At 42.3% G+C, this 25,728-nt stretch overlaps 1 protein-coding gene across 2 annotated transcripts in view; it reads right to left on the bottom strand.

Moving 5' to 3' along the window:
* Nucleotides 1-454: 454 nt before the first annotated feature.
* Nucleotides 455-25,728, bottom strand: part of LOC146080594 (MARVEL domain-containing protein 3-like) — a 38,269-nt gene continuing 12,995 nt past the window's right edge. For both annotated transcript variants that reach the window (XM_083188048.1, XM_083188047.1), the window contains 3 exons: nucleotides 19,845-20,090; nucleotides 18,902-19,065; nucleotides 455-3,397 (listed from right to left, as the gene is read on the bottom strand). In XM_083188048.1, coding sequence (XP_083044174.1) covers nucleotides 2,706-3,397; nucleotides 18,902-19,065; nucleotides 19,845-19,999 — 1,011 coding nt within the window. In that variant the 5' untranslated portion in view covers nucleotides 20,000-20,090 and the 3' untranslated portion in view covers nucleotides 455-2,705. The remainder of the gene's footprint in view (nucleotides 3,398-18,901; nucleotides 19,066-19,844; nucleotides 20,091-25,728) is intronic.

Raw genomic sequence — 25,728 nt, 5'->3', positions numbered from 1 at the left:
TATGTTTCAGCCAATAAAAAAGGCCGGATATCGCTATTAGTGCCAATTGTTTATATCGGGCTGAAAATGGACCAGAGATTTGGCAAAAACATATAGGATTGGGGTAAAGTCCCTGATTTAATGTGTTTTCGCGGGTCCCGGTGGCTGCTTATTGGGGATTATGCTTTGCATGCCTGAGGTAATACCATATAATAGTAGGCATCGGGGATAATACAATAGCGCCCGGCAAACCTATGATCAATGGTGAAGTACTGCTGCTAATAGGATACACCCCCCCCACCCCAACACCTGCCCTCCACTGCAATATGTATTATGTGGGGGGCACATGTACAATGCTTCAATAAAAGTATTTCTGAAAAAAAAATTAAGGAAACAAACATACATTTTAGGCAAATTTGGAAATGTTCATCAATGTTTAAAAATAATTTTTAAGTCATTCTGTAAACACGTTTATTTTGTCAACAAATATAGTAATAAAGTTATATATAAAAAAATGTACACACTGTACAATAAGAAAACATGCATAAAACATCTACAGACATAGCACATTTGGAATTTAGCCCTTGGTGTTTAAAAACCCCTCTTGTTCGCATACTGTACCAGTGATACTGCATTGAAGACATTAAGGAGTTTGATATGCAGTGCTTCTTAAGTGCTCACTTATTCAACTTACATTGAGCATGATAAAAAGTTTTAGTGATATATGAAAACATTTCTAACAAGTATGGTGAAAATGGAAAGAATTGGTCATAGGTTTCAGTATGTTTCAATTAATATGTTGTGCAATTTATTGCATTAAATTGATTAAGATATTTACATTGTATTTTGATTAACTTGTTTTGTTAACAACTTGGGCAGCATCTACCTACAGATCCTGTAAATCCTTTAGCTGTTCATGGGTTCATTTAACCCACAGGTTCTCAAAGTCGGTCCTCGGGACCCCACAAAGTGAATGTTTTCCAGGTCTCCTCACAGAATTAAGTGAAATAATTAGTTCCGCCTGTGTTTCTTTTAAAAATGTGTCGGTGAGTAATGAGTGCACCTGTTGGGTGACCTGAAAACGTGAGCTGCGTGGAGTCCTGAGGACCGAGTTTGAGAACCATTGATTTCACCTATTGCAATGCTTTCCTAATAAGCGCCGTTATCCATGAAATAAAAGTACATCATTACAAACCAGTAACAATACGATAAACATTCTGCATAGCTGGTAACAAATTGTCAAGGTATCTTTCGCTGATGTTATGAAAAATAATTCAATATTTGATTTTTTGAATAATACTAATATAATATCATGAGAGAAAATTTAAAAAGTTTAACCAATATATTTACTTACAGGCTTCATCACAATAAACCAACACATGCAGTACATATCTAAAAAGGCACATATTTACTTAGATATGCCAATTAGAATTATGATACTTTTCATTTAATTCATTTTTACACTACATGGCTACTACAGTATTAGTAACAAACCGAATGAAGTTGCATTTAAATATTCACAATGTAACACAATGGAGACTGAGGGGTACATTTAATAAAGCTTCTAAAAATGAAGAGGTGATGTTGCCACTATCATTGTATAGAATGCAATAGATAAATAAATAAAATCTCAATGGTTGCTACGGGCAACATCACCTCTTAATTTTTAGGAGTTTTAGTAAATATACCCCTGATTGTCCTGGTGATGAAACACGCACACTTACTGTATCAGAATATTATGCTGCAAAATAGAAATAGAAACCGATAATAGAAACTTGCATAGCAAAATAAATGATTATCAATACACACATTAAGGACCAAATCTAATAAAGTGTGAGAATCAGAAAGTGAGATTTTGCCCATGTTTTTTTAAAGTGGCAATCATTTACAATGGAGAACCAGGTTGATTTTGCCACGTAATTGATTGCCACTTTAAAAAAAAAACATGGGAAAACTCTCCCAAAATCTCTTACTTTCTGAAACTCTCACCCTGTTACATTTGGCCTTATGCAGGAGATATGCGATTTATGTATCTGGATGAAATGGGTAAGGACCTCAGACATGGCATTTGCTGGGTAAATTGACTGCCTGATTAATTTCCCCTTGTGTGGCAGGAGGGAGACTCACTCCCAGTGATGTGTGTCAGATACTCATTCCAATCTAGCCTTTTTATTGTGAGTGGGAAACCGTTTTATGTCTGCAAAAATGCTACTCCATATCATATTTTCTTCTTAAGGATTCCTATGCATATTTAAAACATTGGAAACTACAACATTTTGAAGTTAGTTTCTTTACAAAGAAACACAGAGAAAAAGTTGATACGGGATATTATTCACCTTTATTCATATGCATATGTTTACATATTTGGAGGATACTGTACTATTGGGCACCTCTCAGTCTTTTGTACTTCAGATTTTCTTCATGCACTTCTTACAAGGGGTGCTTTTCAATCAGGCAGCCTCTTTAAGAACATTGGTCTGGTGTATTTATCTCCCAGAGTGTATTTACACTGTTACATACTGTGTGTTAATATTGCCTACACTAAGTATTATATTATTATATATACAGTATGAGAAAGAGGGAGAGAGTGGGGAAAGAAGGGTCACTTGTTTCACAAATAGGTACTGCCTCATCAAAATGGCCGCACATCACATTGAATCCCCCCTCCCCATAGAGATGAGGAGCAGCATAAGCCTTATGTTATATTAGATGGTTCTTATTCATTCCTAAACCAGAGTACTAGGATGAATTACACTGTCTTCACAGACCATCCTTTGGGATTTGTTATGTCTTGGTTGGTTATCACTGTATGAGGAAGGTGCATATTCGGGTGGCAGGTGGTTTTTCCTGAAATCACGTACAGTTCTTATATACAGAGCACACAATATGGCACTTGGAAGGTAAACGCATGCAGCTATGAGTCCAAATATAGCCACAGCGGCATCCCCTCCCTGTACCTCACAGTTCATCCAAGTGTAGCCTCGGCCTGCGTACAGTCGCTCCCTAGTCTTGCAAGTGTCAGTTGCATTCACCTGCTTGATGAAGTGCAGGTATAGACCAACTCCAACAATGTAGCACAAACAAGCCACAGCATCGAATATCAACTCTACAAACAGGACTCTGATGGAAACCAGGTGTATGGGTTTAGCCCCAAGTATTAGGAAGACAATGGTTAGGGCACAAAGCAATAGGGTGACAGATACTCCCCCATACACTCCTGGTGCTCTCAGTTGACTATATTGCAAGTCTACATCCCGCACTTGCTGCAGTTCTGTGCCTTCAAATGGACTGTAGGCGGAATTGATGCTGAATGAGGCAAGACCAGCACTAGAAGTGAAACCGCTGATAACTGCGAACGATGCAACAATGCAAATCAACACTAAGATGTTCGCTGTTATTTCCACAAACTGCAGAACCCCTTTAAAAGAAAAGACAAAAATAGATTAGCTTTTAGTACGTGATGCAACTGACAACAATGTTATTTTGTGGTTTTGGGTAACAGGCGTAAATGGTTGTGAGCAGTACAATGATGAAAACGCAACCTATATACATCCAAGTATTACACCTTATGGGAATATATACATTGCATCGTCAGCATGGACATGTAATAGTTAGCCTTACTGCCTCACAGCGCCGAGGTCATGGGTGCGATTCCCACCATGGCCTAAAACTGTGAGGAGATTGTATATTAATCCCATGCTTGCGTGGGTTTACTTCGGGTACTCCGCTTTTCTCCCCCCAATCCAAAAATATACTAGTAGTTTAATTGGTGCCCAACAAAATTAACACTAGAATGTCTGTGTATGCGTGGTAAGGAATATAGATTGTAAGCAGGGACTGATTTGAATGTTCAACTATACTCTGTATAAGCGCTGCGGAATATGTATGTGCTATATAAGAAACTTAATAAATAAATAAAAATTGCAACTTTTTATTGCAAAAAAACTGCTGGCACTGTATTCCTGTAAATATAATATCTCTTTTCTTTATACTACAAAGAAGGACTATAGCAATACAAAGATGTCACCCTCTCCAGAGTTATAAATCAAGCACTGAGGAAATCACCTGCTTAAAAAATAGAAAAAAAGTATTGGGATCAATAGCAATTTTATATATATGTATATATGTGTTGTGGCCCTAATAATGTGCTTAGGAAAGCAGCACCCCTATAGTACCTCACTGTTAATAAAGGCACAAACAGAAGGAAAAATGGGAAGAAAAGAATAGAGGTGCACTATATTATAACACCACTAGTTGGCTATGTACATACAATAAATCGAATGGTAGTTAAAAACAAATGAACATTTATTGAGAGTTTTCCAGCATATAGGAATTCATAAGCATTTTCATGTTCTCATATGCCACATGTTGTATAAATCCACGGCTCGACGCATTTCGGTGCATTGCCACTTCATCAGGGGCAATGAATCAATCTATATAAGGGGTTGAAAAAGGTCTCCGTGCTTTAACACGTATATTACACTTATAATACATATAAAATCACATGAAGGTGAATCCTTTAGTTTAATACAGTAATCAACTGGTAGTAATTAATGCAGTGAACTATTGCAATAATTGTTGGTAGTTGTTTGGACCACCTGAGAGTGAAATAAGGTTTCTAAAATAAAACTTCCAATGAATTACTGGATATTTAGTTATCTAAAAATATGGCTTTTATGTATAATATATATATATATATATATATATATATATATATATATATATATATATATATATATATATATATATATATATATATATATATATATATAAGGAATCCAAAGAAGACGCGTCACTCCAGGGGGATTTTGCAGTAATATTTAGTAGAATGAAGCACAATACAGGTGCACAGGATCAAACATGCCAACGTTTCAATACATATAGTATCGTTTTCAAGGCGCCATATGCCCTGTCAACTGGACAACAATATACATATACACTTTTGTAGGGATGGACGCGGCCCTCCAGGCTTTTGTAAACAGCAAAATTTCTTTATTCGAGTGAACAAGTAACGTTTCAATGCAACAGCATTATCATCAGACTCCTGCTGTTGCATTGAAACGTTACTTGTTCACTCGAATAAAGAAATTTTGCTGTTTACAAAAGCCTGGAGTGCCGCGTCCATCCCTACAAAAGTGTGTATCTACCCTGACGAGGGCACCCGACTGAGCAACTGCACCCGGAGGTTGTGCCCGGCCCTGCTATACGTATATATATATATATATATATATATATATATATATATATATACACAGGGCTGGTGCGAGGCACCGGAGTGCCCCAGGCAGGGGCGGACTGGCGCCCCGGCGCTCACACACTCCACGGGCGGCGAGGGGTGATGCAGCCGCCTCCACCACTGCGCTCCACGGGAGGGGAGATAGGAGATACGGCTACAGCTGCTGCGCTCCATGGGGGGGAGGGTTGGTGGCGGGAGATGCTGCGGAGGGCTTAGAGATGCGGCTCCATATGGGCTCCAGGAGGGTTGCTGCGGGCTCTACCCCCACCGCTGCAAATGACCAGCACTGGGGGATGGGCTCCAGGTGGAAGGGGGGGGGGGGCAGCTCGGTCACTCACCTGTTCCCAACTCCTTCTTTCTTCCTGCTCTCCTCTGGAGCTTTGTCGCTGCTGCTAGTTTTCTGCTGCTCAATACCGCCCTCCAGTGGCCGGCGCCCTAGGCAAATGCCTAATGCTGCCTGGTGGTGGCGCCGGCCCTGTATATAAATAAATGATCAGGCAGCACTCGAAGATTCTTTTTAACACAGCAAAACGTGTATTGAGACAGCAAACATAATCAACCCTTTGATCCAAACCCCTGTGTATACACACAATCACACACAGGGCTGTGGACCTGGTGATTGGGTGACTCTAGGGGCCTGTGTCGCCTTGTGATGCCTGGCCATACCCCCTCTGCAATGATGCACAACTCATGCATAAGTCTGACCCCCACTTTTAGCCACACTTTATCCGAGCACTGACTGATCCTATGATGTGTGATCCCATGTGTCCCAATTTTACTAGGACAGTCCACTTGTTTCTTCAAATTTTATATTTAGAAATGTGTTTTGCCATACCTAAACCTTCTGCTGAACCCAGATAAAGGGGACAAGTGGACAGTATAACCAGTGCCAGATTAAGGTCTAAATGGGCCTGGAGCTGAAAATTATCTAGGGCCTATTATGCGCAATAATAGGGGTTGTGGCCAGCACCTAATAATGTGGGAGGCGTGACCAGTGTTCTGTTTGGGTGGTCTGCTCATGGGTGTGACTGTATTTTTATAAATACTTTCACCTTCTTATATATGCCTGGAAAAGGCAGAGGGCTGGCATAGGAAAAATGCAGGGAGATATATTGGCGGGTGCCCTCCAAAGGTGCGCCCACAGGATACCGATGTCCTTAGATACTTGCGGAATGAGGTGGCACTCTAGTCAAAACAAAAAAATTCTGAAAGCCAAAGCTTGGTAGACAACATTTCAGCACCTTTTATGTGGTCACCTAAGTTTACCACACCATATACCCCTTATACAAATCATGCAACACAATAATAACTCCCTTATACTGTACTTGCCTCTTACACATTATGCTACATGGAATGCGGGAAAATTCACACTGACTGAGCCAAAATTCACACTATGGCACACGGATTTAGTCAAAATTCATGTTATGCCATACAGATTAAGGCCAAAATCACATTTTGCCACATGGATTTAGCCAAAATACACACCATACCAAATGAATTGAGCAAAAATTCACAATATGCTTAACAAACAGGGACATTGCGTGCCAAAGGCATACATTAAAAATTTACACCACAATGCCCATTACATGTTAAGCCACACACCATTATGTCCATTACGTATTATGCCAAACACCATAATGCCTATTAAAAATGATGCTACATAAGTGCTGCTTACCTACATGCTCATTGCCAGGGGTTCCATGCTCGTTGCTACGTGGGATTACATGCTCATTGCCAAGGGGGAATTCATGCTCTCTGTAACTGGGGACAGCCGTGACCGGGCAAAAGTGACAGCCATTGACAGCCGGGCAGAGAGCAGGTGTATTCAGAGTACAAATCAATTGAACTTAATTGCTTAGGATCTTGAATGGACTAGTCTATACTATGATTGGTGTTGTCGTGGGTAATTTTGGGGCTTGTTTTGTTATGAGGACAGATATTATTTCTCCAAGTCTATGCAAATCCGTATGTCTGGATAGGTTCTGTGATTATATCTCTGTACATTTCTTCTCTTTTCCTTCTTTTTTTTGTGTAGATTATTTATACCTAAAAGGAAATTAGGATATATCCCTCTCTAAGCCAATTAATATTTAGTAATTGGTTGTCTAAATGGTCTGACTATAATCATATGAGTAAATAATATTAAATAAAATGTATATTTCTCTCCTTTCTTTTCCTCTCTCTTCCCCTTCTTTTTCCTTTTTGAAATATGTAGGTATGTGTGTGTATATTTTTTGTATACACATATATGGAAAAAACGATACTGCTGAGAAATAGATAATAAATAAAGAAAAAGGAAAAAGTACGGGGATGAGAGGTGGTGAAGTAAAAAAAACCTGTTAAATAAAATATCTATTAAGCTAAAAACATATAGTTAAAACTATATTTATAAAAAAACTCTACTAAGTATACATATATATATATATATATATATATATATATGTATATATATATATATATGTGTGTGCGGATTTGAACTGGGTACCCTGTGTGTTGTGTGACAGTGGCTCTGTGGAGCACGCCACAAGAGCCTTACAGAGCTATAGTGTTTCTTATATGCTACTTATAGTCTCTTCACCACTCCATGTTTGTGATTTGTCTAGTTTTCTGGAGAAATTAGTCCAATATTCCTCACTTATGTCTTGATTTTGATATATGAAATAACTGAGCTGGGAGACTTCTTCCTTATATATTGTATATTTCACACTGTTGCTTGAAACTTGCCATTTCAACATATTTTAGAGGTTGTATATTTGTGTGTGTAGAGATCGGTGGGAAGGTCTTTCTAATTACTACAGGTGTTTGACCCTGATTGAAAGAAATGTGCCATTGGTTAAAAGGACCATTAAAAAGGATTTCCTTGCTTGAGTAAGGAATCTTCTGATGAAACTGCCACACTAAAAGGCAGAGAAACGCGTCAAGAGCTACATAAGTGTCCCCCTTATTGTCCAGACGGTGTTTGCGCCTCCTATGCTGGTGATGAGAATGGGAGAAATATCTTCTAAAATATCTCACAACATTGCCGCTTGCAAACAGCAGGACTTGGTGCCGTGTCCACCTAGCAATCAGCAGGTGAACCACGCTGGTGGTGACGTGGAGCTGTGAGATTCTAACAGCAGTGCAACCGGGTCCCCCCCCCGTATTCTACACTCGCCAGAAGAGCGACCGGGACGGTGGTTTGGTACACGGCTACATCGGAAACATTCTCTGTGAAAGCCTACTCAGCCTACGTCAGGTGTGAGATGCACGGAGCTGAGAGCTGCAAGTAACAAACAGCCCGTGAGACGCACGGCGCTGACTGCTTGTGGATTGATTTCATCTACTGTTCCGGTACCTGCTAGACTGTAGACAAGTGACACCCAGGACGACATCTGCTGCCCCAAACACTGGGTTTCTACAGCACTGTTAAAATCTCCGCCAGGACCCGACAAGCTTCTGGTTGTTGCCCGGGTGAATACTGTCACAGAAATTACTCAATATCTCCCGGTGTGTGGACACCTTAAAATTATATCGGGATAAGCCCCAATAGACTACCTAATACGGAGGTTGCCAAGCATATCAGGAGGCAGCAAATAGAACTTCCCTAGTCCATTTGGACACATTCTATCCAAATATATATACATCCTGTTGAATGGACACAAATTGAGTCTGCAATATATGACTATAAATTGTACCTGGGAAGTTATTCTAGATTGCAATCTCTGGACATTTTTTTCCATCAGTAGGTTCACATTATTGGACCCTGAGCTAATTAAGTAAGATAGGGGTTAAGTACTTTATAATAGGTACAGATTGCTATGAATTATTTGCAATATAAGTTTTAATACCTGTAGAGGTTTTTTATGTGTATATTATTTTATTAACTGTATATTGTGATCACTATCTGTGCATCCTAATAATAAATTCATTATTTAAATTTAAATTAAGTTCACTAGTGCGCTCTCTTTATATATCTTCTAGATACATACTGTATATAAATTAGGTATTCAGAGCACTGCAGGCCCCGGCTATTTGAAATAACACCCCTTTCACACCAGAAAATGCAGGGATTTACCCAGGAATATGGTCCCAGGATAATGCAGGGACATTTCTAGGCTGGCCCCTTTTACACCAACCTAGTCCCTGCTTTTTCTGGTGTGAGGGGGAGAGAAAACCACCCTCCTTTAACCAACCAGCTATGTCTTCGGAACCAACTGACCCATTTACACGAGACCAGTATCATATTGAAGAACTTTTGAGTGGGCTTCGAATGATTTTGGTCCCGTGAACTGGGCCGTTTGGTTCCAGAGAAATCTGCCCTCAAACAACATGAACAGCCAATTGGTAAAATTGGTTTACCCACAATATCTCTGGAACAAATGAACCCATATGGACCACCCTGGTATCAGATTGAAATACCAGTAATCTGGGTTAGACTGACATCAACCTCGAGCTTCTGTGATGCCGGAGGGGGAACTGGCAGCCGTTGAAACCGGGTGAGGGTTGGAATAAGTGGGTCCCATGTTATCCTATGGGGAAAACATTGCAGCTTTGCTTGGAGGTATCTCCGGTTCTCGGGGGGCTAGCGATGCGGCGCTGGGCTCGTTGGAAAGCCCTGGCCCTCAGTTACAAAATGTATTTTGTAGAGTGGGCCTGGAGCTGTAGCTCCATCAGGCCCATTGTTAATCCAGCTCTGAGTATAATATATCTTATTTAGGACCTACAAGGAAGTTGGTAATAAGTTTTATGCCTGAACAAACTACATGGCATGTTCAGAGATGTTTCTGGAGCAAGAGGTGCAGGGCTGCCACTCCCTACACTTTGCAATAGAGTGAGTTACTTTTAAATTAACCCTAATTGCCCACTCTCCTGTAAAGTCACTGTCAGCCACACACTGACACTCCCTTCCCCAGTGAGTGTTTGGGGTAGCTTGATGACAGGATTTAGGCTGAATCATCTCATCGTGGCTCTGATTCCCCCACAGCACTTCAGTATGTTGAGAATTGCAGTTGTGTAAAACTGGGGAAGGAGGCACCATCTCTATGCCAGAACCTTTAATCACCAACCTTGTTTCACCATAACCCCAGAGGCCCAGACCCCCACCGCACTGCTCCCTCCTAAGGCAACAGACAGAACATAAGTACCTTTGATTAAAAGGTGGTAGCCATTATGGCAGGAGGCATGATACTAGCTAATTAAGGGTTCTATGTACTAAGCCTTGGAGTATAGACACAGTGGACAAGATAAGGCACCAGCCACTGCTGCTAACTGCAGTGTTACAGGCTGTATTGATAAATGATAGGATCTGATTGGTTGGTATTTTAACTCTCTTCACGGTTTAGTATATAGACCATTAAGCTGTGTCCTGATCAAGCTCCTGGATAATGGCTTGTGACAGTCTCTTTTGCCTTATGAATATACTCCGGGAAGAATCTTTATTTTCTTCTACAGTGAGTGGCTTAGGGCCAGATGTATCAAGCTTCAAAAAGTGATAAAGTGGAGAGTGAAAAACAGCCAGCCAATCAGCTACTACCAGTTATTTTTCAAACACAGCCTGTGACATGACAGGTAGGAGCTGATTGGCTGGCTGTTTATCACTTTTGAAGCTTGATCTTTTAGAAGGGGCAGTCATTCTCTGGTGAATTTAATAGGAGTGGATTGTACTTTGTTTAGATTTTTTTAATTATTGAGGAGGAAGAGTGTTTGCTGTGTTTGGGGGATTTAGCAATGAGGAAGTGTCTGCCTTGGAAATTCCAAAATATAGATATTGTACACAGCATAAGTACCTAATAACCAGAAAGTAGTCTTTCATAAATACAAAACACCGTTAATCGTATTTGAAGCCTTGTGAGCATGTTTCTGTCTGTGCAGTCAAATAATAGGTTCCAAGGGAGTGATGCATCATGGGAGAAAAAAATATGATAACTTGAATAAGTGAGGAGAGAATCAAACATGGGGTGGGTTTCCCCGGAAACTGCTACTGTTATGGAGATGGGAACACTTGGGCTTCTACTAGGGCAGTACGGATGGTGTAATGGTTAGCATTACTGCCTCACAGCAATGAAGTCATGAGTTTGATTCCCACCTTGGCCCTAAACTGTGGTATCCAGGGCCGGTGCCACCACTAGGCAGCTTTAGGCATTTGCCTAGGGTGCCGGCCACTGGAGGGCGGTGGTGAGCTGCTAGCCCCTTTCTCGAGGGGAGAAAGCAGCTGGGAGCCTGGGACTCACTGGGGCAGGTGAGTCAGCCATACCACCGCTTCTGGATGGCGCTGCCCGCACACCACTGACCCCCCCCTGCCCGCCCGGAGCTGCGGCATGTCACCCCCTCCCCCCGCCCGGAGCTGCGGCATGTCATTTCCCCCCCCCCCCTGTCCGCCCGGAGCTGCGGCATGTCACCCCCCCTGCCCACCTGCAGCTGCGGCATGTAATTCCCCCCCCCCTGTCCGCCCAGAGCTGCGGCATGTCACCCCCCCCTGCCCGCCCACAGCTGCGGCATCTCATCTCTCCCACGTGGAGAAAAGTGGCGGCGGCGGCATTGACCCCTCCTCCCGTGGTGGGTGAGCGCCGGGGTGAAACCCACCCCCCCCGTCTAGGGCACTCCCGCATGTTGCACCAGCCCTGGTGGTATCTAGTAAAGATTGAATATACTATTCAACACTTGCGGTAGTATTACATTTTTATGTAGCAGTGCCGCTCACATGCTTTTGCTAGATTGTGTGTATCTTTTGTTTTGGTGGGGACTGACTACCCCCCCCCCCCCTTTTTGAGCAGCTGTTTCCCTAGAAACCCAATCCCTGTCCTAGCACCTGATTATATTCTTTTTTGAATACCTTGCTAGATTGTAAACTCCACTGGGGCAGGGACTGATGTGAATGTTGAAATATTCTCTGTAAAGTACTTCAGAATATGTGTGCGCTATATAAATAACTGGTAATAAATAAATAAATAAATAAATAAATTCTAGTTTGGAAATGGTGTACAACAAAAATAACCAATGTGACTAAACTGGTTTAAAATAATCCCACAATGCAAAAATATGTATTAGTCAAAAGGCTATTCTCTTGCCTATAATACAGTTACCAGACTATCATCGCAACAGTTAACTTCTGTAACAGCAATCTTTATAACCAACTTAAACAGCTTACACATAGTAACTGAAAGCAAATAGTTGTTAAACAGGTTTGATCAGGCTATTTTCACTGTTCAGTTTTACACAATGGACAAAAAAGTTTGAACCTTAAAAAAGTACACTATCGTTTAAACGTTTGGGGTCACCCAGACAATTTAGTGTTTAAATGAAAAATAACTTCTTTATCAAAAAAGTTGCAAAATGAAGAGAACATATAGTTAAGACATTGTCAAGGTTAGAAATAATGATTTTATAATAATTTTGTCCTACAAACTTTGCTTTCATCAAAGAATGCTCCCTTTGCAGCAATTGCACCATTGCAGGCCTTTTGGTATTCTAGCTGTTAACTTGTTGAGGTAATCTGAAGAAATTTCACCCCACGCTTCTTGAAGCACTTCCCACAAGTTGGATTGGCTTGATGGGCACTTCTTGCATAACATACGGTCAAGCTGCTCCCACAACAGCTGAATAGGGTTGAAATCTTGTGACTGCACTGGCCACTCCATTACAGACAGAATACCAGCTGCCTGCTTCTTCCCTAAATATTTCTTGCATAATTTGGAGGTGTGCTTTGAGTCATTGTCCTGCTGAAAAAGGAAATTAGCTGCAATCAAACGCTGTCCACAGGGTATGGCATGGCATTGTCAGCCTTAATAAGCCTTCCTTATTAAAAATCCCTTTTACCTTGTACAAATCTCCCACTTTACCAGCACCAAAGCAGCCCCAGACAATAACATTACATCCACCATGCTTGACAGATGGCATCACGCATTCTTCCAGCATCTTTTTACATGTTCAGCATTTCACAAATGTTCTTCTGTGTGATCCAAACACCTCAAACTTCAATAACACTTTTTTCCAATCTTTCGCTGTTCAATGTCTGTTTTTTTTTGCCCATATTAATCTTTTCCTTTTACTGGGCAGTCTCAGATATGGCTTTTTCTTTGTCACTCTGCCTAGAAAACCAGCATCCCGGAGTCACCTCTTCACTGTAGATGTTGACACTTGAGTTTTGCGGGTACCATTAAATTAAGTTGCCAGTTGAAGACCTGCAAGGCATTTATTTCTCAAACTAGAGACTCTAATGTACTTGTCTTCTTGCCCAGTTGTACACCAAGGCATCCCACTTCTCTTTCTACTCTGGTTAGAGCCTGTTTGTACTGTTCTCTGAAGGGAGTAGTACACACCATTTAGGAAATATTCAGTTTCTTAGCATTATCTCACATGGAATAGCCTTCATTTCAAAGAACAAGAATAAACTGTCGAGTTTCACAGGAAAGTTCTCTTTTTTCCTGGCCATTTTGAGAGTATATTTGAGCCCACAAATGTGATGCTCCGGATACTCATCTAGCTCAAATGATGGCCAGTTTTTTAGCTTCTATAACAACCAAACCCATTTTCATCTGTATATTTGCACAAGGGTTTTCTAATTATCCATTATCCAAAGGTGATTAGCAAACACAATGTACGATTAGATCACTGGAGTGATAGTTGCTGGAAATGGGTCTCCATACTCCTATGTCCATATTCCTTTAAAAATTCCTTTTAACCGATTCTTAAGCATCAGGCCGAGGAGTCAGATGAAAATGGCCCAACTAGCACGTGATTCTGATCCGATGCGCAATTCCATGCACATCGGATCACAGCTGGAGGTTTTCAGTGCTGTACCAAGGATCCATTGGATCCTGTAGTTGGGCATTGGGGTCGCATGCGATATATTGCATGCAAATAGACTTGATGCAATAGATCCTGACGACCTTTCCGGGTGGTTCAAGGGGGATCGTCTGCGACCTTTCCCTTTGGAGAAGTCTCAGTAGTGGATGGGGGGTTATAGAAGTTACGGTACTTATGTAATATCTGGGCTCCCGTTTTTCTTATGAGACCGTGTCCCCTCGCGGGGCTCGCCACACTATATAAAATCAACTCCATGCGTAGTTGGATAGTAGGGGTATGAAAAAATGGGGTGCATTTAACATGGGAGCCCAGATAATACATAAGTACTGAAGTTACTTTAATAACTCTACCTTGATTCAACACTAGCCTATTACTAGCTCCCTAATACTCTGGCCATATACATTTCAGCATTTAACTAGAGAGAAGAACAAGGACATAAAATCTATTTTTTTGTTTTGTTTTAGAAAGTTGCTAATAACTAAGAAAATGTGTGGTCCCAGATTTTCCTAATAAACTAAGTGTGTTTTCCATTGTTTGCACAATGGTCTGTATTCAGCCTGTTAGCGTGTATTCTCTGCGGTATATCTACAGCACCACTATACCAATACAAACCTAAATTATATACTTTTTTTATAATTCTCTGTGCTTTTAATTATGAGAAAACTGAAGTTTTTTACATATGTAATGTGTTACACAGGGTAATGGGCAACTATGCATTTTCCGAAAATATCACCCTGGAGACCTTAAATATGATTTCACTCAGTCAGCTGGACTAACAAAGACCAATAGTTGTAGACAGAATAAATCATTTGTAGCATTTTAAAATTATAATTTTGAGTTTTTTCCATTTCCATATTATAGGCCGGATGTATTAAAATACATTGCCACGCCGCTGCAGCGATGCTAGTGCATATGTACCAACATATGAGGCTAGCATCACAAAGCGGTGACGGAGGCCCCCGTGATGCCTGTGATATGGTGTGTGGGGGGTCTCCGTCACAACCCCAGCGCCTCCTCCTTTCCCTTGCAGCTGAAAGGACATCAGGCTGTGACATGCTGCTAGTGGAGGAGGAGTTTGATGGAGGATGGGGAGTGGGGTCAGCGTCTGTGGTCTGCAGCAATAGAAGCCATAGGCTTCTATAGGCTTTGTCCACCAAATGTTGGCGATACCATGCCCGGCGAAGACGGGGCGGCCGGGTCTTAGTACATTTAAAAATGCGGTAAAACCCCCGAAAAACGGGTCTTTTATCGCATTTTCCCCTAGCACATCCCGCCCTATATCTTTAGGATTTGTAATGAGATAAGTATATGCCCAGCCTTCTTACTGTGTCATTAATCATATTATAGAGGTTAATATAAAGCAATGCATGCATGAGAATGTGCAATTAAATGCAGGGGCGTAACTAACTATTTAGCGCCCCACCCCCGCACACACCTAACCTGCCCCCCCTTCTTAACCGCGGTCTGCGTCTCGCCCGGCTCTCTGTCGGGACCTGCCTGACCGTCATGGTCCCGGCTACTGCTGCTACACTGAAAACTGACTCTTAGAAAATGGCTGCCCCCATACTGCAGACAGAAAACTGTCTGCAGTATGGGGGCAGCCATTTTCTAATTGTCAGTTTTCATTGCAGCAGGAGCCGGCCGGGACCGTGACGGTCAGGCAGGTCCCTGCAGAGAGCCGGGCGAGACGCAGACCGCGGGTAACTATAGCCCCGCAGCCCCCCCCCCCCCCCCGGCGGTGCCCCCAATTTCTCTGCGCCACCGCGGGGGCTGCGGAGCTATAGTTACGCCACTGATTAAATGAGGATATCAGGGTAGGGGACTCCTCTCATAGGTTAGAAGGCACCTCCAAACACACAGCAGCCAGAAAAACAGCACACCAGTCCAGAGTTTTTATACAATCTAACTTTGGACAATTTTATTGTGCAGTACATAAAACATAACAAATGCTAGCCTGTCCTAGCCGGTCTAAGCACTAACTAAAATTATTAAATCCCCTCTAAGGGAACCACAAACACAGTCATAGGCACAATACTTACAGTCAGTAAATCACAGTGGGGCAGATGTACGGTATTAAGACTTAAAAAGACATAAAGGCAAGGGTGATAAAGAGTGAATGAATGTCCTGCCAATCAGCTCCTACTGTCATGTTATAGGCTGTGTTTAAAAAAAGACAGTTAAGAGATGATTGGCTGGACATTTATCACTATTTATCACCCTGATGTTTATTTCTTTTTAAGGCTTAACCCTTTCAGAGTCAGGCTCAACAGCCCTAGTGCTAGTAGCAGATCCAATGGTGAGCCACTTTAAAATAAGAACATTAACTTCATTCAACATCCAATGTAGACCATTTTTTAATACAAAAAAGATTACAATTAATTGAAACTTTTAAACCAAACTGTATGAATTGCAAAGACAAATTTGGACTGCAAAGGGTTAATCATCTGCCCCAGTGCCCCATCACAGGACTGCTGTCTGTTTCCCTAGTTATTACGACCCTGAGCCAAGCAGTAAAGCTAGTACACACCTAATTTATCTGTCCAATCGGTCTGGTGGAAAAAAAAAATCTGGTGATGTATGTTAACATAATGACAATCTGCTCCAATTATTGCAGCCCTGACCAGGAGAAGTTTGACTGCCCAGACCAATGAAAAGACTAGATCAGGGCTGGGCAACACCGGCCCTCCAGATGTTGATGAACTACACATCCCAGGATGCTTTGCATTAGTTTTGCTATGTGGCCATGCTGAAACTGATGCAAGGCATGCTGGGATGTGTAGTTCATCAACATCTGGAGGGCCGGTGTTGCCCAGCCCTGGACTAGATCATAGTAACAGAAAAAAAAAATTCCCCTTCTTTTCTTTTTTCCCAAAATTTTCCTCAATACACAAAACAACAATTACACATTCATATAAAAAGGAAAACAGTGACATATAAAAATCACGTACACTAAAGTGCACTAAAGGTGCACCAAGGTGCACTAAACAGCCGTTAATACGTTGTATTATATTCAATAATTCCTATACGAGCTTTACATATAAACTTTCCCCCTTTTATTCAGGGCATGGCAAGACCCCCAATTCGCCTCCTAAATTTCTGATATTTATTCCATATACAAACTCTTCAAGTTCAACCCAGATCTACACTTAATTTCCTACTCCTGCCTCATTTGGCTTCAATTCAATTGGTACGAAAAAAAAACTTAATCTTCCCTTGAATTGGGGGGGGGGGGGGGGGAGATAAGGTCTTTATAGATCTACCCCAAATTTCAAAGAGTATTTTCCTGGTAATCTGCTTTGTGCATGGAGGCCTCCACCCATTCCAATAAAAATGTATAATATAATTTATCCAAAAACCTTTTCATAACTGGTGTTTGTGGCTGTATCCATACAGTAGGTGCAGATTCTGTGGTCAAGTGCCCGAGCACCCACGGAAATTGATGAGCACCCACGGGCCCGAGTCCCGCTGCTGTGCCGCCATATTAACTTGCTAATTAACTAGCTTATTTGCGGCTGCAGCACCCACATTGCCGGACCCGTTACCTGGGAAATAGTATGCCGGGAAGAGTGTATTCTGTCCGCGGAGTACCTGCACTGTGGGGGCATTTATGTACCTGCACTGTGGGGGCATTTATGTACCTGCACTGTGGGGGCATTTATGTACCTGCACTGTAGGGATATTTATGTACCTGCACTGTTGGGGCATTTATGTATGTGGAACTCTTTTGCCGTAATTTGAATATTGGAGACAAATGTGCTCCGTAATATAAATTGGTATTATTTTGTGGCCACACCCCTTCCCCATGAAGCCACTCCTCTATATTTTTGGCTTGAGCACCCACCAGCAAAAACATAAATCGGCACCTATGGCTGTATCCACATTTTGCAATCGCCGACATAGCTATCATAAATTTTTCCCTATATCCCCAACCACTTCTTCCCATACCAGGGGATCTTTTACTAAAAATAGTAATTTTCAATTTACGGCAGAATGGGCTATCTATATAGATTTTTATAAACCCCTCCACGCTTTTCCAAAAGCGAAACTCCACCGGGCATCCCCAAACAAGTGGACCAGATCTCCCCACTAATCCCCAATTTCAAACATTTACTATTTGTGGACGCTCTCTGGTAGATTTTCAAAAATAATTCTGTGTAAGTCTGCATAGGTAGTATTTTACACATGTTCTCTAATTCGGCGTATAAAATATGTTACACCTGGAAATATCTCTGTCCATTTCCTAGTAACAGCTCATTTAAATACTGCCATGGCCATTTATAACATAGGGAGAGTCTCCACAGACACTACCTTTACTGGGTATGGGTAAAAACTGCACTCATTAATTACTGACACATTTTAAAAGATGCACAGATGGAGCTAATTAGCCCTGCAAAACATGCACTGTTGGTAGCTCTCGAGGACTAGGGTTGGCTACCCCAGGTCTAGACAGACAACAATGACTAGTGCACCAAGGAAAATGCATATTCCAAGTTTTTGGTCTCAAGTAGTAGGAGAACGCCTCTGGGAAACCTTATCACACATACTGTACATGCGCACACTCACAGACACACATGCACTCACACATATGGTTCCTTTTATTAGAAGCCATTTAACCTGCATTTATGTTTCTGGAATGTAGAAAAAATAATAATAAATCAGAGTTCTCAGAGAAAAGTCTATGTAAACATACAACTTTACACAGACAATTGGCTGGCCAGTCCACTATGGCTCAGCAATACTGACAACTTTGCAACCAGGCTGTCACCATTAGAATTAATGTCAGTGTCAAGTGCATTACCCCGTTGTCATTATACTTCTCTGTTTGATATATTATTGTTGTTATTTCAGACAGACAGACATTGATAGAATGTAATAATTACATGTGTAAGAATAAGAAAGTACCTCTTATTGAACAGAGATTGGAGCACTTTTCTGAGAAGGTCTGCTCCTCTGTGTGAGCCCTGTGTGTGATAGGACCATGTTGTGAAAACGAAGCTTTACTGTGTCTTGAGTTATGACCAGAGGCAACCGTGGGAGGCCGGGAATGCTGCCCCTGCAAAGGCAACCTATACAGAAGAAACAGTACAGTTATATATAGTTATCAGCAGGGCTTAAAGTGGCCCTGAAGAGGTGGTGGAGCTCCTAAACACCTTTTCCCTAACACTGACACCCCCCCCCCCCCCCCCCCCCGCGTTCCCAATTGGGCACAGAGACTATACCGGTGCCAATTTGTGCCCTACTTCACATAATGGAATAATGGTCCCACAAGAAAGGGGTGTGGTCACACAATAGTTATAGATACTGAATTGTCTATAATGTAATGACACTGTCACCAACTACAATGTTCAGCTTGGTTATACTTTACTCAACTCAAATTTGAATACTTTCTGGGGCATACACACGGGACATTTTTAAGATGTTCTCTAAGCAATCTGACTAGATTGCTCCCTGTGTATACCCCTGAGCTATGGCCATGCGTGGTCCTGTGCATTGCAATTGCCTGACTAGATACTCTTATATGTATATGTCATATTGCTGAGCAAGCAACTTCACATCAATCCTAGAATGAGCTATCCTGCCTCTCCCTGTGAGCTATCTGTAATATTAATCCACTATTTAAATAACCTTTTAGCACAAGGTAATCTATAAGGGGGGGGAGGGGGGGGGGAATAAAAAAAAAAACCCTACATTCATACTACCTAAAATCCTTACTGCTATTTACTAATCCTTTAAATGAATCTGATTAAAATCCACAACATGTATTTATTCTTGTATACATTTCATATACATCTGTTACATAAAGCCTGTATAATACACCAGTATAAGAACTCCATGCAGTCTGTACCTGTCATGAGATCTCTCCCTCCTTTCTCTTTCAGGTTGGTAACCTCCTTGAGTTCCATTTGAGTGACTGGATCTCTCTCTTCTTGGCCTGTCATTGTAGGATCTCTGGGAAGGTGGGATCCTGTCATTGATCTCACTTCTCTGGGAGCGCGACATTGTTCTTCATGGGAAAACACAAGGCTTGCAGGAACTGCAGTCACTATTCTCTCAGTGGTGAGTTCAGAATGACATGTCTCAGGAGATGCATCTGCAGACCAACAGCAATTAACAAACATATGTCATATTAATTCCGTATGTATGGATACAATTCACATCATGTGGTGCTTGTAAGATGGATTCATTTTTTAAAACTATTCAATTAACTTAGTTACAGAGCAAACATAAAACCTTTAAAGGCATACACCATTTAAGAGTTACATAATATAGTTTGGGTAGATTGTAGCATTCACTTGGAGAACTTACAGAAGGAAATATTGTGTCCCTAATACAATGATGAAAATGCTTAGGTACGAGTGGAGTACCTTCCAACTATCTATAAAAAAAATGTTTTGTCATGATGTGGAACCATAGTCTCAATAAACTGGTCATTTAATAGATGTTTCATTTTAAATGGTGTCCATGTTACTAAAGGAGATATATATATATATATATATATATATATATATATATATATATATGATTAATGGCGCTAAGCATCAGGAGCCGAGGCACACTTACTGCAAGGGTTGCCACCTCTCCAGGATTCTCCCTGAATTGGTGGCAACCCTCCAGGACATTTTTGCAGTCTTCCGGATTCTGGTTGGTGACTTTGAAAGCCTCAACAGCCTCCCCAACTGAGTGTGCACACTGTCAGGGGCGTAGGAAGGGTGGTTGCAGCAGAGCATGAACTCCAGGCACCAGAAAGGCCACAGGGCATGCACAGTGCGTCTCCTGCACTTGAGAGTTGCTGCCCACCCCAGAAATATTTCAACTAGACCACGGGAGATGACGGAGGAGCACTGTGCAGCCAACAGCTTAGGATGCTGTAGCAGCGCTTCCTCTCATATTTGAGCCTCAGAGAAAAGATAAGCCGGCTGCTACTGTGTATCAGTCCCAGGGGACCTCTGCCGTCTGTGCTGTCAGCTGAGGAAATGGTGAGGCCAGTGTGGAGGGGGGTGGGGGGGCATTTGTGTGTGTGGACGGTCAGTGTTTGGGGCAGATATGCATGTTAGAGAAATGAGGCGGTGGGGGAGGTTGCTGTGAAGTTGTTGCCACTGGTGTCAGGGTGAGGGGAGGATGTATGAGGTATCTCTGTGTAGGAGTTGTCAGTAGGGGAAATGTGTTATTAAATGTAACAATAGGGACTTCAATACATGTCTGTATTAGAGGCCATGCCCACTTTTCTGAAGAGGCCACGTCCGTTTACAAAACCATGCCCACTATTCCGGGAGCGCGCGCACATGAAGGTGAAGGTGTATGTGTGTGTGTGTGTGTGTGTGTGTGTGTGGGGGGCGTAATCTCCAGGAATCAAAGATGCCTGAGGTGGCAACCCTACTTACTGCACAAGTGTGCAGTGCATTACTGGGAGTTGTCAATATCCCATTAGACTTTGCACAATAGGTCAGAGGCTGAGAGGCTTGTGCTGGGCTCTGATTGGTGGACCTCATCACATGCTTCTCAGGCCCATGGAGGACAACAGCAGCAGCCTTGTCAGCTGGTAACATCTTCTATTCAAACTGCAGTTTCCACAAGATTTAATAAAAAAAAAAAGGCCTAAAAAACATAGACCCCAAAATATATCTGATTGCTCCAACCAATCAGCTCCTCTCATGTGCTTTGAAAATGATAGAAGCTTACTGGCTGGAGCACCATTTAAGGTTTTATTGAGTAACATGAATATCACTCATTGTTAAATCTGCCCCATTGTCTCTGAGCAGTGGCCAGAGGAAGGACAGAATATAGGCATGTTTATAATGGGTGTGGGTGCAGGTGCAGGACATGTGACACTTCAACTTGAGTATACCTTCCTGGAATTGGCCAGTGGTTCCCACTTCTTATGCAGTGACCGCTTCAGAAAAAAACTGCTGCACAGTGAAAGCAAAGACTGAGGGGTTTAGTTACCAAGATCTAGTTCTATTGAAGATGGGATGTTGCTATGGGCGAAACAAGAGTTTTCTTTAAGGAGCTAAATAAATAAGTAGATTCTGATTGGTTGCCCATAGCAACCTCCGAATATTAAATAGAACTCCCATCTTAGTAAATAAACCAATGAGTCTTTGTTATCTCGTACACACAGGGCCGGCAACAGAAATCTTGGGGCCCCCATAAATTGATATTTCTGAGGCCCCCCCCACCCCCTGCAGTCAGCCGCCCGGCACTCGATTGCTGTGGGCGGCTGACACATAACACCCACCCCCCTACCCCCTCCCACCCCCCCCCCCCCCAACAAGAATACTTGCGCTGCAGACTAGGGAGGGGAAGCTTCCTGGGGAAGCCTGTTTAAACACGCAGCTCCCGGCCGCCTTACACACACTGACATGAGCCCGTGCTGCTGCGGCGCTCATGTCAGTGTGTGTAAAGCGGCGGCCAGAAGCTGCATGTTCTGACAGGCATCCCCAGGAAGCTTCCCCTCCTGAGTCTGCAGCACCGCGGCCGCATATATTCTTGTTAGGGGGGGGGTTATGTGTAAGTCGCCCACAGCAATCGGGTACTGGGCGGCTGACTGCACGGATGTGTGGCTGTCCCCTTTGACCCCCCCTGTCGCCAGGCTTGCATACACATCCCCTTGAATGCCATCGAGGGGATGCAGGAGGCACTGGCCCGATCATATATGCAGCCTAGCGAACAGGTCTGAATCTTGTCCTAAGTCACCTGTGCTCTAGCATGGATATCACTGAAACCTGCATTGTTAGTGTGAATGGAGGATGGAGGTTGGGAATATCTGGATTGGTGTACCTTATAGAGAGGGTTCCTACTTTGTGCTGTGCCAGGACTACAAGCAATACTGTGTGGTGTAAGGAGTAATGTGCCGCTGCTCTGTCACTTAGGGCTCTATTCATGTGCAGTAATAAAAATGCGCATGCGCAGTAGGCCCAACATCAGACAGGAGGCAAATTCGAACCTGTGCATGCAGGTCTGAATCGGACCCTTAATGTAACTGGTATGCAGACGATTGGACGACACTCAATAGGTCGTCCACTATTGGTTGACAGGCTATAGGTCGACACCTTAAAAAGGTCAACATGGCTTAGGTCGACATGGAGAGACATAGAGGGAGAATATAAAAGTGTGCAGAGTATCGCAAGGTACCGTGCCCGAAGCAATGCGAGCCATGCAAGGGGATGTGGTACACTGATACGGTGTCCATACCGACGTAAGTCAACATAGACACAAAAACTTGAAAAAATCATGTTGACCTTTTCACCTAATGTTTGTCAACCTTTTTAAGATGTCGACCTACGGCCTGTCGACCAATAGTGGTCGACCCTATGACCAGCAAGGGCGGTTTTGGCAAAACCAAATTTAGATCTAAAACTGAGGAAAAAAAAGAGTCCGGCACACATATCTAGTAAAGTCACTTTAATGAATAATTGCCTACCCTCCCAGAACAGCCGGGAAGCTCCAAAAAATCAGGTGACGCTTCAGGCATTCCCTGCCAGCTGCTTGCAGCCCAACTCACCTCCTTTGGCCGCCCAATTGAAGAGCACAAATGGGTGGCCCAAGGAGACCCAATGACATGATTTGCATTATGTATCATATACACCTACTGTATGTATCTTATACATATTATAACTATGTCACACCGAGGAACAGTGTTGTACAAGATCACAAGTTCACCAGGATAGATTAGCACCCATTTTTCACCTCATAGATGACACACCTTGTCATTTTGAGTTTTGAGCATGTACACAAATTTTATTTTGCTTTTGTTGTGTTATTTTGTCACATTTTGTGGTTTGTCAGCTGGGTACTATATACATATAAACTTTCATATATTCCCGCTGGTCCAACAAGGATGCAAATGGAATGTAATTTTTTCACTTCTCAACCAACATCACTCTTCTATCTCGCATTCACCTCACGTACACGATAACTGTGCACATAGCAGTACATTATGTCATTAGGACTTCTCAGCACAGTAAACTATCGCAGTACCAATCATGCTTATTTATATTATTTATTCACCTCACAACACTGTCTCCCAGCAATTAGCGCTTAGTAAATAATTTATGTTAAAGTGAGAACAACAAAACTGAATCACAATACTATCCTTCTTTTCATCCATATCAATGAAATTGTCTGGCACTACCTATCATGACTATTTCATGGCAGGGGGTACGTTTCAATTAGTGAATCACATGACCCACATTTGATACAAACCATTAAGCACTACCTTTCACATCGCTTCAAGAACAATGACTTTGCTCTCATTGACACTTCCTGAGTACCTACCTTGCCTTTGAACTCCCCCTATAGAACATCACAATATAAGCGCCAAATGTGGATAAAATTAACGGGAACCCCCTTATCTAACATTTGATCTTGAAGTGGTATTTATCCCAGGGTATGTTGGTGTAGATATGAGAACACTCCCGGTGACAAAACCCAATACTACGACTGCAAATACGGAGAAAGTTACTATAACACCGACGCTGGGTGCACGATACACGCCAACTCCGGTTTCTATGGCAATCATGCCGCTTACCTCCGGACATTGTCCAGAGGCATAATCGCCGGTTCATTACCTGATTGGAGAGCAGCCCCCAGGTGATGTTCCAGGGGCGCGTCCGGCTTAAACCTTTTCGATCTGATCCTATGTGATTGGCATATGTGATCCTATGTGATTACCCCTGATATTTAAACCTGCACAGGAGCAGAGTCTGGTTGGCCCTGAGGAAGCTAATCTGCGAAGCGCGTGCTGGCTAGCGGTGCGCAGGCAGATTGTTGCTCTTTTCTTTATTTTTCATACTATGTATTTTGATTGTGTGTCCTAACAGCGTGATGTCCTCGAAGCCCTTGTAAGGGCTCAGACTCACTTACAACTGTGCTCAAGTGAATATAGTGTTTAATACCATACCTCACACCCTGTGAGCACACTTAATTGAGTGTATGCCCTCCCTGGGTTGTGATCCCCAGTTGCATTGATGCAGCGGGACACCCAGAATCACGTCTGAGGGACTTGTAACAGTCATTCTGCTATAAACATTGTGAAATACACAGGGCACCTTTTAATACATAAGTGCCTCTGAACACAATAGCAGCAGCTGTGACTGGTCACATGTTGTGTAGTGAGTTTCAGACATAAAGGAGCAACAAGAGGTCACATGACCCACTCCTATCCGGTACCTGATATAAAGGTCTGATAGCAGAAATTGCAGAGAATTGTAGAACTGCAACTACTGCACGGATCTAGGTAGCCTACACACTGTGCAATCAGTGACACACACAAGACATTAAATATATTGTAATAATAGCAACATCTGCCTGCCACCTTAGTTTTAAATGTGTGAACCCCACCTATGCATGTCCATTGTTGTTTTTAATATTTTCGCAGCCTTTTATTGATGTCTAAATAAAAGTTAATTTTTATATTTCTGAGGTGCACCTACACAAGGACATATCTTTCTTCTTTGTGATTTGTTCAAATTTTCATGTCCGAAGGTAGCACACCCCTGTCCTAGAGATAAATATCTGAAAGTGGAAGGATACATAAAGGGGTCCTAGACATACCATAGCATCCTTGTGTGAATGACTAAACCCAACCCCCCCATTTTTCAATTCATATACACCTAGCCTTAAGGTACTTTTATGCAACATTTTTTATTATTAGGTACATGAAACACAGTTTGTGCACACTGAACTATCAGAAAGCAAATGTGTCACAGGGGTTATTCTGTTTGGTATGG

The sequence above is a fragment of the Crinia signifera genome, chromosome 5, assembly GCF_055691185.1.
Source record: "Crinia signifera chromosome 5, ASM5569118v1, whole genome shotgun sequence".
Classification (NCBI taxonomy): Eukaryota; Metazoa; Chordata; class Amphibia; order Anura; family Myobatrachidae; genus Crinia; species Crinia signifera.
Note: the sequence above shows the minus strand (reverse complement) of the source record. Positions and strands in the feature narration are given on the sequence as shown.